This window comes from Gopherus evgoodei, chromosome 1 (assembly GCF_007399415.2).
Source record: "Gopherus evgoodei ecotype Sinaloan lineage chromosome 1, rGopEvg1_v1.p, whole genome shotgun sequence".
Lineage (NCBI taxonomy): Eukaryota > Metazoa > Chordata > Testudines > Testudinidae > Gopherus > Gopherus evgoodei.
This window is the reverse complement of record NC_044322.1, coordinates 33,676,030-33,691,094: the sequence shown is the minus strand read 5'-3', so window position 1 is coordinate 33,691,094 and position 15,065 is coordinate 33,676,030. Positions and strand designations below refer to the sequence as shown.

At 51.2% G+C, this 15,065-nt stretch overlaps 1 protein-coding gene across 1 annotated transcript in view; it reads right to left on the bottom strand.

The window, feature by feature from the left end:
- DDX10 (DEAD-box helicase 10) overlaps positions 1–826 on the bottom strand; it is a 354,057-nt gene extending 353,231 nt beyond the window's left edge. Inside the window, exon 1 of the mRNA XM_030561169.1 lies at positions 584–826. Within this exon, the coding sequence (XP_030417029.1) occupies positions 584–778 (195 nt within the window). The 5' untranslated portion in view covers positions 779–826. The remainder of the gene's footprint in view (positions 1–583) is intronic.
- Between the last annotated feature and the right edge of the window lie 14,239 nt (positions 827–15,065).

Here is a 15,065-nt window from a genome sequence, read left to right as displayed (position 1 = left end):
AACCACCAGACAGACAGTGCCCCTTTTCTCCCCCCCGGGTGCCCTACAACTATCAGACAGACAGTGCCCCTCTCCCGGGTGCCCTGCAACCACCGGACAGTGCCCCTTCTCCCCCACTGGATGCCCTGCAACCACCAGACAGTGCCCCTTCCCCCCCCACACACACACACACCGGGTGCCCTGCAACCACCAGACAGTGCCCCTTCCCCCCACACACACACACACACCGGGTGCCCTGCAACCACCGGACAGTGCCCCTTCCCCCCCCACACACACACACACCGGGTGCCCTGCAACCACCGGACAGTGCCCCTTCCACACCCAGCCCCACCGGGTGCCCTGCAACCACCGGACAGTGCCCCTTCCCCACACACACACACACTAGGTGCCCTGCAACCACCGGACAGTGCCTCTTCCCCTCGCCGGGTGCCCTTCACCCCAGGGCAGCCCCAGTTCAAGTCGGGCAATGCCCCACTCCGGGCGGCCTGGCTCCCTCCTCACGTTCTGTCCCGCTCACCCCCCGGGGACAGCGTGGCCCGGCCACCCCTCACTCTCCCGCTGGCAGCGCCGCCCGGCCCCTCACCTCTGGGTAGCGCTTTTCCAGCAAGGAGATCCCCTCACGCTCCACCACCCCCGCCGGCCGCTGCTGCTCCTTCCTCTGCAGCCGCAGCTTGTTCTTGCGCCTGTTGTAGTTCTTCTTCCACCGCAGGAAGTTGAGCACCGGGTCCGGGTCCGGGTCCGGGTCCCCGCCGCCCACGTGGCGCCCAGTGCCTCCCATGCCGCGCTCGCCCGCCCGCAGCCTCCCGGAGTCCCGGCCTGCGACCAACACGCGCCGCCGCCTCTGCTGCTGCCGGGACAGTCGCAGGGAGAGCGCGTCACGCAGCCCCGCCCCCGAGGCTGCCCGGCTTCCGCCCACAGGCCGGCGGGGGGGGCTAAGGCCCAGCCCTGAGGGTTGGGGGAAGCGGACCCGTGTGTCCCGCTCAGTGCGGTCGGGCTCCCCGAGGCGCGAGGCCCTGGGGTGCCTTGCTCCTTGCCTGGCAGCCAGCCTGCGCTCAGCCCAGGGGTGCCAACTCTCTAGTCACACAACACCGACCAGCCTAGCCCCGCCCCCGGTCACTACGTTCTCCCTCCCCCACGGTGCCCACCCTCCCTTACTGGGCTGAGGCGGGGAGTTGGGGTGCGGGAGGGGGTGAGGGGTTCACGTTGCAGGAGGGGGCTTCAAGCTAGTACAGCGGGTTAGGGGTCCGGCTGGGGGGGGTTGGCTCGGGGGGGCAGGGATGAGGGGCTTGGGGTGCAGGTGGGGGCTCCAGGCTTGGGGGGTGGGGATTTGGACTGAGGGAGGGTGTTGCAGGTTGAGGCACTGGGTTGGGGTGCAGGAAGGGTGAGGGCTCGGGATGAGGCGTTCAGCGTGTCGGAGGGGACAGGGAGTTGGGTTGCAGGCTCTAGGGTGGGGCCAGGAATGAGCGGTTTGGGGTGCAAGAGGGGGCTCTGGGTTTGGGGGAGCTCAGGGCTGGGGCAGGGGCTTACCTTGCACAGCTCCCAGTCAGTGGCGCTAAGGCAGGCTGTCTTCCTGTCCTGGCACCATGCTGCGCACACGCCAGAAGCAGCCAGCAGGTCCAGGTCTTAAGTAGGGGTCTGGAAGCTACACACACCTGTCTCGCCTGCAGGCTCTGACCACACCCCCCCAGCTCCCATTGGCCAGTTCCCAGCTAATGGGAGCACAGAGCCGGTGCTCAGGGCAGGGGCAGCGCCCAGAGCCCTGGCACTCCCCAGCCTAGGAGACAGACCTGCTGGCCGCTTCCAGGGTGCAACATGGTGCCGGCCAGGACAGGTAGTGACTAGCCTGCCTTAGCGCCACAGCGCCGCTGATCAGTCTTGTAATGGCCCAGTGAGTGGTGCTGACTGGAGCCACCAGCGTCCATTTTCTACTGGGTGTTCTGGTTAGGGTGACCAGACGTCCCGATTTTATCGGGACTGTCCCGATATTTGCTTGTTTGTCCCGCGTCCCGACCAATGTTAGGTCGGGACACTGGACAAACAAGCAAAGGCTCCGGAGCCCACAATGGCTTGCACCCTCCCTCACCCTGACTCCCCCCCCCTTCTATCCCCATTGGATCCCTCCCCAAATCCCCACCCCCTCACTGCCCCATTGGCTCCCTCCCCAAATCCCCACCTCTTGCCAAGCATGCCATGCCCAGGAGACGCAGGGCAGGGTTGAGTGTGAGTCCGGCCTGGCCCTGAGCAGGCAGGAGTCGGGCGCGGTACCTGGAGGGAGAGTAGGAGGCGGCCCGCAGGGCCAGGCGGCGGCTGTTCTCCCCACCTGGGCAGCGGGACTCGGGAGCAGCCGCTGCTGCAGCTCCCACTGCCGCGGGGGGAGGAAGCAGCTAAGCATGTGGCGCTCAGCGGCTGCCACTTTGGCGCCTGGGCCCGAACCCCTCCAGTCTGGGCCTGCTGCAGGGACCCAGCAGCGCGCACGCTGCACCCAGTCCCTGGCCAGTCGCGTCTGGGCTGGCTGCCTAGCTGGTGCAATCCCGCGGCGGAGGCATCGGCAGCCCAGCCCTGTTCATTCCCTTGCGGGACCTGAGCGGGATGGTGGGTCTGGGGCCTGCTGCCCCCAAACCGGGGCCGCCCACGGGATTGCACCAGCTAGGCAGCCAGCCCAGGCGTGACTGGCCAGGGGCTGGGCACAGCATGCGCGCTGCTGGGTATCCGCAGCAGGCCCGGGCTCAGGGGTTCGTGAGCGCCAGAGCTGCAGCCGCCGAGCTTGGCCAGTGGCCGCTTCCTCGCCCCACGGCAGTGAGAGCTACAGCAGCGGCTGCTCCCAAGTCCTGCTGCCCAGGTGGGGAGAACAGCCGCCACCTGGCCCCGCAGGCCACCCCTACTCTCCCTCCAGGTACCACGCCCGAGTCCTGCCTGCTCGGTGCCAGGCCGGACTCTCACTCACTCCGGCCCATGCTCGCCTGAGTCTCCCCGGCCTCCCTCCAGCGCTTGCAGAGAGAGAAGGAATCGGGGGTGGGGGATTTTTTTTTTCTCTGCCGCCATTTTTTTCCCCTCTGCCCCCACCCCTCCCCCCCGTGCTTCCCGATATTTGACCTGGGTGATCTGGTCACCCTACTTTCGGTCGAAAAACTAGACACCTGGTCACTGTAGCTCAGTCCCGTGTGAGTCACTGCCCCCTAGGGTTGCCAATTTTCTGATTGCACAAAACCAAACACCCTTGCCCTGCCACTTGCCCTGAGACCCCACCCCATCTCAGAGGCCTTGACCCCTGCTCACTCCATCCCCAGTCCCTCCCTTACTCACTCTCCCCTCACTCTCACTCACATTGCTCGCTCTTCCCCCCACATACTCCAATAATTTTTATTGCTCTTTTCTGAACCTTTTCCAATTCCAATATATCTTTTTTGAGATGGGGAGACCACATCCGCACACAGTATTCAAGATGTAGGCATACCATGGATTTATATAGAGGCAATATGATATTTTCTGTCTTACTATCTATCCTTTTCTTAATGATTCCCAGCATTCTTTTTTGACTGCAGTGGCACATTGAGTGGATGTTTTCAGAGAACTATCCACAGTGACTCCAAGATCTCTTTCTTGAGTGGTAACAGCTAATTTAGACCCCATCATTTTATACCAGGGGTTCTCAAACTGGGGGTTGGGACCCCTTAGGGGGTCACGAGATTATTACATGAGTGTTTGCACGCTGTCAGCCTCCACTCCAAACCCTGCTTTGCCTCCAGCATTTATAATGGTGTTAAACGTATAAAAAAGTTTTTAATTTATAAAGGGCTTCGTACTCAGAGGCTTGCTATGTGAAAGGAATCACCAGTACAAAAGTTTGAAAACTACTGTTTTATATATATAGTTGGGATTATGTTTTCCAATGTGCATTACTTTACATTTATCAACACTGAATTTCATCTGCCATTTTGTTGCCCAATCACTGTTTTGTGAGCTCCCTTTGTAAATGTTTGCAGTCTGCTTTGGACTTAACTATCTTGAGAAATTTTATATTATCTGCAAATTTTGCCTCCTCACTGTTTACCCCTTTTTCCAGATCATTGATGAGAACGTTGAACAACACTGGTCCCAGTACAGATCCCTTGGGCACACTACTATTTACTTCTATCCTTCTGAAAATTGACCATTTATTCCTATCCTTCATTTCCTATCTTTATAAGCAGTTACTGATCCATGAGAGGACCTTGCCTCTTATCCTATGACTGCTTAGTTTGCTTAACAACCTTTGGTGAGAGACCTTGTCAAAGGCCTTCTGAAAGTCCAAGTACCCTATATCCACCGGATCACCCTTGTCCCTCAAAGAATTCTAATAGAATTACAGATTTAGTGAGGCATGATTTTCCTTTACACAAGTCATGTTGACTCTTCCCCAACAAATTGTGTTCATCTATGTGTCTGATAAATCTGTTCTTTTCCATAGTTTCAACCAATTTATCTGGTATTGAAGTTAGGCTTACCAGCCTATAATTGCCAGTATCGTCCCAGAGCCTTTAGCTCTCCTCCAGTCATCTGGTACAGAAGCTGGTTTAAATGATGTTCCATATCACAGTTAATAGTTCTGCGATTTCATATGTGAGTTCCTTCAGAACTCTTGGGTGAATCCCATCTGGCGCTGGTGACTTATTACTGTTAATTTATCAAAAAGAACAGGAGTACTTGTGGCTCCTTAGAGACTAACAAATTTATTTGAGCATAAGCTTTCGTGGGCTACAGCCCACTGCCCACGAGAGCTTATGCTCAGATAAATTTGTTAGTCTCTAAGGTGCCACAAGTACTCCTTTTCTTTTTGTGGATACAGACTAACACGGCTGCACCTCTGAAACCTGTTAATTTATCAGTTTGTTCCAAAATCTCCTCTATTGACACCTCAATCTAGGACAGTTCCTCAGATATGTCACCTGAAAAGAATGGTTCAGGTGTGGGATTCTTCCTCACAGCCTCTGCTGTAAAGAGTGATGTAAAGAATTAATTTAGCTTCTCCACAATGGCCTTATATCTTCCTTGAGTGCTCCTTTAGCACATTGATCATTCAGTGGCCCCAACTGGTTGTTTAGCAGGCTTCCTGCTTCTGATGTACTTAAAAAAAAATCTCTTAGGAAAAAAGGCTCTAAACAATTGTCTGCCATTGTTTTCACGGGGGGGCTGACGACATGTACCCAGAACCACCCGTGACAACGTTTTTGACCCATCAGGCATTGGGATCTCAATCCAGAATTCCAGTGGGCAACGAAGACTGTGGGAACTGTGGGATATCTACCACAGTGCAATGCTCCGGAAGTCGACGCGAGCCTCGGTACTGTGGATGCACTCCGCCGAGTTAATAGTCTTAATGGTGTTAAGTGGGGACACACACAATCAACTGTATAAAATCAATTTCTAAAAAATCGACTTCTATAAATTCAACCTAATTTCATAGTGTAGACATACCCTTAGTTTTTGAGTCTTTGGCCTAGTCTACATTACAGGGTTAGGTGAAATTTAGCCACGCTAGTTTGATTTAAAAATGCATGCATCTACACAACCAACCTCGTTCTGTTAAACTAAAGGGCTCTTAAAATAGACTTCTGTACTCCTCCCCAGCGAGGGGAGTCATGCTAAAATTGACTTTGCTGGGTTGAATTTGGGGTAGTGCAGACACAAATTGGCGGTATTGGCCTCCGGGAGCTATCCCAGAATGCTCCATTGTGACCACTCTGGATAGCACTTTGAACTCCAATGCGCTAGCCAGGTACACAGGAAAAAACCCAGGAATTTTTGAATTTCATTTCCTGTTTGGTCAGCATGGCAAACTCCGCAGCACAGGTGACCGTGCAATCCCCCCAAAATCATAGTGTATAGAATGTTTCTATGCTCCCTCTATCATCTCTGTCTCTGAGGTTATCGCAGATTAGAAAGCGAAAAAAAATGCACTTGCGATTATATGATTTCCAAGCCTATGCAGTCCTCCCGCACTGATAGGGCACAGCTTAATGCATGGAGGCATTCAGTGGCAGAAGCCAGGAAAGAACTGAGTGAGTGTGAAGAGCAGAGGCAGGACATGATGCTGAGGCTAATGGGGGAGCTAATGAACATGATGAAGCATCTGTTGGAGCTGCAGGAAAGCCAACAAGAGCACAGACCCCCACTGCATCTAGTGGCATAGCCAGGTTCTAAGTGTAGGGAGAGCAAACATAAAAAAGGCAGACCCCCCCCCTTTGCTCTTCCTCTGGTCTTGCCCCCCCGCCCTGACTCCGCCCCCTCATTCTCCCATTGGATCCCTCCTCAAATCCCCGCCCCCTCACTGCCCCATTGGATTCCAAGCCGGGCCTGGGGAGGAGACGCCCCTGTGCAGCAGCCTGGACACGTGGGCCATGGCTGGCTGGGGCTGGGAGTGCTGCAGTGCAGCGCGGAGGCTGCTCCAGCCCTGCAGCCCGCAGGGCAGCGCAGTGGGTCCAGGGGCAGTGCAGAGTGGGCAGGACTTGGGTGAGCAGCACGACCTGGGACTGTGGGCCGCCCGCCGGAGACACGTGGTGGAGAGGGGCTGCAGAGGCAAGACTTGTCCCAGGCAGGGCAGCCGGGGTGCAGGGACAAGGAGCCAGTCAGGGTCCCCAAACCAATAAACTTCACCGGCACTGCCGGGGAGCTCCGGGCCTCTCCCGCTCAGCTGCGCTCCAGGGGCTCCTTCCCAGTGGGGCAGCGGCCGCCTGGCCAGGAAGGACCGCCTGGAGCGTAGCCGAGCAGGAGAGGTGCAGGCCTCCCCTCCAGCGGCGGGATGTACCACATGTGCCCGGGGCAGGCTGGCGGATGGAAGGCTTGGCGGAGAGGGCAGCGCGCGAGGCCAGGACTCTGTGTGCCATCCCATGGTGTGGCTGGTGCCCGCTAATGGTGGCTGGGACAATGTTGGGGCCACGCTGAGCATGGGGCATGATGGCAGAGGAGCCGGCCCCCTCGCTCCTCCGGCCCCACCTGCCGCATTCCCCCCCCTCCCATGGCTCCTTCAGCCGTGCTGTCCCCAGCGCCGGCCTGGCAGGCACCACTTTTGGAAAATGTGCTGAGGAGAAGTGGCTGCCTCCCCTGCACCCCGCTAGTTACACTACTGGCTGCATCCACTGTATAACCACCTATCCTTCTCCCCATGTTCCATAGCCTCCTCACCCAGACACTCAAGAACGCATGCAGGGAGGCTTCGGGCATCCAACCACTCCACTCCAGAGGATGGCCCAAGCAACAGAAAGTTGTCATTCAAACAGTTTGATTTTTACTGTGGCTACAATAAGCAATGTGGCCTTGTCCTTCCTTCCTCCCCTAACCCACCCTAGCTACCTTGTCTGTTATCTCTTTTTTTTTAATTAATAAAGAAAGAATGCATGGTTTCAAAACAATTGTTACTTTATTTCGAAGGGGTGAGGGTGGTTAGCTTACAAGGAATTAAAATCAACAAAGGGGGTAGGTTTGCATAACGGAAAAACACACAACTGTCATACTGAAGCCTGGCCAGTCATGAAACTGGTTTTCAAAGCCTCTGATGCACAGCGCGCCTTGCTGTGCTCTTCTAATTGCCCTGGTGTTTGTCTGCTCAAAATCAGATGCCAGGCAATTTGCCTCAACTTCCCACCCCGCCATAAACATCTTCCCCTTACTCACACAAGTATTATGGAGCACACAGCAAGCAGCAATAACAATGGGAATTTTGGTTGTGCTGAGGTCTGACCAACAGCACCAGCGAGCTTTTAAACATCCAAAGACACATTCTACCACCATTCTTCACTTGCTCAACCTATAGTTGAACTGCTCCTTACTACTGTCCAGGCTTCATGAACGGATCCCCCAAGCTGGTCGCCGGGGAGCAGGAGAGCAGAGTTGCAGGGGAAGTGATGGAGCTGTACACCATGTCCTGGAGGTTGCTAAGAGCTAGGCAGAGAAGATGTTCCCAGAACCCCCTGCCAAGCTACATGTCCGGCAAGGACAGTTACCAGTCCTACTGCACTATCTGCTGCCAGCAGCACCCAAGAGGACCGGTACAGATCCCCCCAAGCTCGTCGTTGGGGAGCCGGAGAGCAGAGTTGCAGAGGAAGTGGTGGATAACAATGGTTAGCAGTTCTTCTGCACCATCTACTGCGAAGGCAAGGAGATGCTGCTGTGTAGCAATGCCAGCTGCTGCAGGTGCTTTTGTGTCAAATGCTTGGAGGTCCGGGTAGGGCAAGGTACCTCGGCCAAGGCAAAAGAGCAAGAACCCTGGAGCTGTTACATGTGTCAACCAGAGAACTGCTATGGAGTGTTACAACGCTGACCAGACTGGAATGTACAGCTGCAAGACTTCGTCACCAGTGACAAAGGACAGGAATATGATGCACCTAAAATCTAAAAAGGCGCACACATTTCCCAGAGTCACTACCCTTGATAATAGAATGTCAATGGTTGCATTGGCTACTTGATTCACAGCAGCCCCCACAGTAGACTTGCCCATAACAGCCGTGGTGACAGTGAGCTGAGCAGGTTCCATGCTTACAGTGGTATGGCATCTGCACAGGTAACCCAGGGAAAAGCGCGAAACGATTGTCTGCCATTGCTTTCAAGGAGGGAGGGGCAACTGACGACATGTACCCAAAATCACCCGCGGCAATGTTTTTGCCCCATCAGTCATTGGGAGCTCAACTCAGAATTCCAATGGGGAGCGGAGACTGCGGGAACTGTGGAATAGCTACCTACTGTGCACCGCTCTGTGAGTCGATGCTAACCCAGGTAGTGAGGACACACTCGGCCAACTTAATGCACTCAGTGTGGACATATGCAATCGACTGCATATAATCGATTTCTAAAAATCGACTTGTATAAAAATCAACCTAATTTCATAGTGTAGACATACTCTTTGTCTAGTTGCTCTTCAAATTCTTTTTTGGCCTGCCTAATTATACTTTTACATGTGACTTGCCAGAGTTTATGCTCCTTTCTATTTTCCTCAGTAGGATTTAATGTCCAGTTTTTAAAGGATGCTTTTTTGCCTCTAACCACTTTTTTATTTTATTGTTTAGCCACAGTGACACTTTTGTTGGTACTCTTACTGTTGTTTTTTTTTATTTCGTGTGTACGTTTAGTTTGAGCCTCTACTGTGGCTTTTTTAAAAAGTTTCCATGCAGTTTGCAGGCATTTCAATTTTGTAACTGTACCTTTTAATTTCTGTTTATTTTGTTATACGTAAAGTTGTGAACAGAAGCTGAAGTTATAACTAAAATGTGTGTTACCAGACAAGTCTGGGGAGTGGGTAAACCATTTTATTGAAGACAAAGGACAAGTTAACATCTCTAGCCAGGTGTCATCAAACTGTTGGATGTTAACCCATTACAGGGACAGTGGACCTCTAAAATTTCAAGTGTCCAGAAGAGGGCTGTACAGCACAAAACACACATTTTTGGGTGAAATTTGGGATTAAGAATGTGTTGGAGCCACCTAGGTTTGCCAGGGGTGTGGTTTTCGATCAGAACACCCAGTTGAAAAGGGACCTGGCGGCTCCAGTCAGCACCATTGACAGGGCCGTTAAAAGTCCGGTTGGCACAGGGCTGGCAGGCTCCCTACCCGGCTCTGAAAGGCTCCCAGAAGCAGCCAGCATATCCCTCTGGCTCTTAGGCACAGGGACAGCTGGGGTGCTATGTGCACTGCCCTTGCCCAAGTGCCAGCTCCACAGCTCCCATTGGCTGGGAACCACGGCCAATGGGAGCTGTGAGGGTGTGCCGACGGTCTATCCATGCCTCCGCCGAGGAGCTGAGGGACATGTTGCTGCTTTTGGGGAGCTGCCTGAGGTAAGCACTGACTGAAGCCCACACCTTGCACCTTTTCCTGTGCACCAACCCACCACCTCAACCCTGAGCCCCCTGCCACACCCAACTCCCTCCTCAATCCTGCACCCCGAATCTCGTCCTGCACCCAGCCCCCTTGCCCCAACTCAGAACACCCTCCTCCACCCCAAACACCTCATCCCCAGCCCCACCCCAGAGCTTGCACTTCCAGCCAGAGCCCTCACTCCCCCATGTCCCAGACATTTGCCACAGCCCAGAGCCCCCTCCTGCATCCCAAACCCTTCATCTCTGGCCCCACCCCAGAAGCTGCATCCCCATCCAGAGCCCTCACCCCCTCCCACACCCCAACCCCCTGAGTGAATGAGTGAGTGAGGATGGGGGAGTGAGAAACAGAGGGAGGAGGGATGGGGTGAGGGGGGTGCGGGGCATCGGAGAAGGTTTGGGGCTAGGCATTGGGGAAAGGGCAGGGCAGGAGGCAGGGCAAGTGTGTTTGGTTTTGTGCTATTGTGATTAGAAAGTTGGCAACCCTAGAGCCACCCTGCAAGTAGTAACCAAGGCTGATGCCAGAGTGTGACTGGAAGGTGACCGGCAATCTGCAGCTATAGATCATTAATGATCTGGAGGATGGCATGGGCTGCACTCTCAGCAAGTTTGCAGATGACACTAAACTGGGAGGAGTGGTAGATACGCTGGAGGGTAGGAATAGGATACAGAGGAACCTAGACAAATTAGAGGACTGGGCCAAAAGAAACCTGATGAGGCTCAACAAGAACAAGTGCAGAGTCCTGCACTTAGGATGGAAGAATCCCATTCACTGTTACAGACTAGGACCAAATGGCTAGGCAGCCAGTTCTGCAGAAAAGGACCTAGGGGTTACAGTGAACGAGAAGCTGGACATGAGTCAACAGTGTGCCCATGTTGCCAAGAAGGCTAACGGCATTTTGGGCTGTATAAGTAGGGGTATTGCCAGCAGATCGAGGGACGTGATCATTCCCCTCTATTCAACATTGGTGAGGCCTCATCTGGAGTAGTGTGTCCAGTTTTGGGCCCCACACTACAAGAAGGATGTAGAAGAATTGGAAAGAGTCCAGCAGAGGGCAACAAAAATGATTAGGGGGCGGAGCACATGACTTATGAGGAGAGACTGAGGGAACTGGGATTATTTAGTCTGCAGAAGAGAAGAATGAGGGGGGATTTGATAGCTGCTTTCAACTACCTGAAAGGGGGTTCCAAAGAGGATGGATCTAGACTGTTCTCTGTGGTACCTGATGACAGAACAAGGACTAATGGTCTCAACTTGCAGTGGGGGAGGTTTAGGTTGGATATTAGGAAAAACTTTTTCACTAGGAGGGTGGTGAAGCACTGGAATGGGTTACCTAGGGAGGTGGTGGAATCTCCTTCCTTAGAGGTTTTTAAGGTCAGGCTTGACAAAGCTCTAGCTGGGATGATTTAATTGGGAATTGGTCCTGCTTTGAGCAGGGGGCTGGACTAGATGACCTCCTGAGGTCCCTTCCAGCCCTGATATTCTATGATTCATACGCTCAGGATGTTACCTGCATGCTGGAGGGCTGTCTGCGAGTAGCCCAGGTGGAAGGTACAGCACGTCTGGTGGATGACACAACCCCTCACTAGTTTGGATTGCACCCTGGGATGTCATACCATCGAAATACTTTCTTCTGCCCACCAGCGTAACCTTGTCATGCTTGAGCTCAGTTCCAACCAGCTCTTTTTCAAACATGAGGTGATCTCATCCTAGCACTGGGCCATCTTAGTGGTAGAGGTATGGTCAGTTGCAATGCAGGATAAGTAGATCTGTGAGTGATCTGTGGAACACTGTCAATCGAGTCCATGTCTTCTGATCAGTTTACCTAATGGCTGCATGCAGAGGTGGAATAGAACCGGAGAGGGAATTGATTCCTGCAAGACTCCACAGTCTAGAGATCTAGTGGTGGAGGTGCCGTGTCCCATCACTGTGCATTGTATACTCCTATAAAAACTAGAGAAGAGTAGGGAAACAACAGACAATGTGTTCCAAACTAGAGACTGAGTGAGTGAGTGTGTACGTGTGTGTGAAATTAGAGGAACGGTGGCGGAGCTTTCCTCATACATAGGAATAGAAGAATAATGGGTAAAACATCTTGAATCCCCAGAAGACTCAGGTTATCATCATAGACCCCATACGAAATTTGCAGCAGCTCAGACTCCACCACACTGAGACATAAATAGTAAACGAGACACTGTGAGGAGGGTCACTATGAACAAATGGCTCAATGCATTGACTGAACCATCACTGCCTGCTAGGAGTGAGGAGAAATAATCTATATAATTTTGCAGAATTTAAGATTACTTATTTTTTTTAATTCAATTTTTAGTCTCTGTAGTAGTTTAAATAACCTTTTAGTTGTGAATCTGTGCAGTATTGTCCAGTCAAGTCAGCAGACAGACGGCTCCATTGCTTCTGATGGAAGCTCACAGCTGTCCAATAGAGCGGCAGAGTGAAACTGAAATGTTTCTTTCACAGGTGCTATTTAGAACCCCATGAGCAACAGCGACTGCCAAGAAGCAGGTCAATTTTAGTCTGCTGTGACTACTTGGGAAATCTATAGGCAGCAGCAGAGACAGGCAGTGAAGCTACTCAGCAGGGAGAGGAGGATCCAAAAGTAACAATGACCATTAGAGAAGCTTTTCTTGGGTGGAAGAGAAAGATCCTTCTCTATTCAAGCAGCCAGAGGAGGCCCAAAGTGGACCAGGACACATATTACCTAGGGTCCAATGTTAAAGACTGAGCCTGTGAGCAGTATTCAGGAACAGCACCTTAATAGGAGCCCCTTTTTAACCTGAGCAGTTAGTCAAAGTTCAGGGCCATGGAGAAGTTCCAGCTGGAAGTAGAAACTGATGGAGACTGGTATTTTTTTATGCAATCTTGCTTATTTGCAAGGAATGTACAAAGTCCTGCTTCTCTAATTTCAGGAGGAACCAAAACCAAAAGGAGTTTACAACCCCATGCCTCACACCACCGCTATGCCCGGCACTCCTGGCAGGGAGTGAGGTCAGAGTGTGGGGGCCTCCATTTTTCCAGGGCCCCCGATTGGCCGGGGCCCCTGAGCACAGGCCCTGTTGACCCAGTGGCTAATCCGCCACTGATCTTGGCTACCCTGAAAGATGCAACAATGACTGAAGAGCTAGTGAAATTATGATATGTCAAGAGGCTGAAAGTTCAGCAGTTGAGAGGAGAAGATGGTTTAATCAGACTTTTCAAAACTGTTTGTTTATTTTTGTGAGCTCCTTTTAGGCTCCAGTAATCAATGATGTCTGGTATGTTATGCCTGAGCCTTTCAGTATGTATGCCTGAAGGGGAAGGAATGCTGATATTTTATTTACAGTTCACCTTTAAAGGTATCCTGGATATCTGGCATTCAACATCAGCAGGACTAAACATCAGACACCACCTGGCCATTCATCTGGAAAGTGGCACAGAACATGACAATGCAGGATGTCCAAACTATGCCCAAATGAGAAATGACAGTCATCTTGACAACCTTCCAGGAAGCACCTAATTTGCACAAAACATAAGAAGGCCACATAGAGACTACATGTCCTAGTACACAATGTCTTCTGCTTTTTGTATGTAAAGAGATTACCTCATTTGAGTTTGTCCAACAGTCTCAGCAGAGTCTCACATGCTGGAACCTGTAATCTTCATTGGCTGTACCTTTGTATTAAACACAAGGGCCAAGATTCTTTTTTAAATAGGTGCCTGAAGTTAGATGCCTAAATCCATAGTTAGGTACCTGAACAAATGGCCTGATTTTCAAAGGCACTGAATGTCCAGCGGCTCCCATTGACTGTTTTTGAAAACTTTGGCTAAAAGCAGTAAGCAAAATAAGACTTGGCACTGATACACCACTTTTCATGCGTAGCTCTTGAGGCCTCAGTTCAGCACGGTACTTAAATGTGTGTGTAACTTTAAACATGTGAGTAATCCGTAGACTTGAATGGGACTGTTCATGTGCTTAAATTTACACATAGGCTTAAGTACCTTACAAAGTGGAAAAGAATTATTCCCTATTTTACAGCTAGCAAAACTAGGGACCCAAGAAGTTAAGTGCCCAAGATCATATATCAATCACTTAGCAGAATCCATTTCTCTGGAAACCCAGTCACCAACCCTCTCAGCTGAATGACAAAGGCTGTATTGTTACACTCTTTACTTTGTTTAACCCTGAAATAATATAAGCTTTTAGCACAAAAGCATTTAGTTAGGTGTTTTATGTATATATAAATCTGAACCACTAGAGGCCGTAACAGACCTGGATAAATTAGGATCATAGTAGTTAAAGGTAGAATAAAGCCTTTAGACCAGCAAGTCTACTCATGCATGCAAGTCAAAGTCCTCTGGCAGAGGATATCGCTCCAATTCAGGAAAGCCCATAGGGATGGGTTTAACATTATGCAAGTGTGTAAGTGCCCTTCTGAATCGGTCCTAAATCAGATATGAAGCTAACTGACAATTTGAACTAAAGCAGTTTACCTCAATTCCCACAACTTCCATGGGAAGCTGCATTCACAAGTTTGAGGGCAGAATTTGTCCTTGTGGTAACAGCTGTTCCTGGGAAAGCCTACACACTTTAGATCAGGATCCTAGTCTAAATTCAGTGCATCTGACACTTAGGTTTACACAAGATCTTGAACAAGATCATTTGCTTGTGGACCTGTATCAGTATGTTTCCTGTAGTCAATAATCATAACAGAACTTTTCAAGCCAATTTAATACCTGATGTAACACCATGGTACACCAGAGATAAATTCAGCCTCCTGTCTTGTTAATTAAACTCTGGAAGATTTCTCAGGCAGATGCTTTTGTTAAGACTGAAATGAAAATTATATAATCACTAAATCATGCATTTGTGTAAAATTGTGTAAAAGCTACGTGTGCTTTGACAGCAAGAATGATCACAAACGCCTAAGGAGATGAAAAAAAAATGGAGTCAGATCTCCAGGTGGTGTAAATCAGTGTAGCCTTCTTGACTTCAGTGCAGTTATGCTGATATATACCTACTGTATTAGATCATCCAGTCTACCCACCTTCTAGTGCAGTGTATAATCCTCCGAGAGAAGATATTAAACTAACTTTACACCCAATCTTATCCCAAAGGCCATGATAAATGTGTTACAGCAATGCTTATTTGGCTATGGCTCCCTATTGAAGTATCACATCAGCTCCACAGTAAACAGAGGATATCCATCTGTATGCTAGCACCTCAG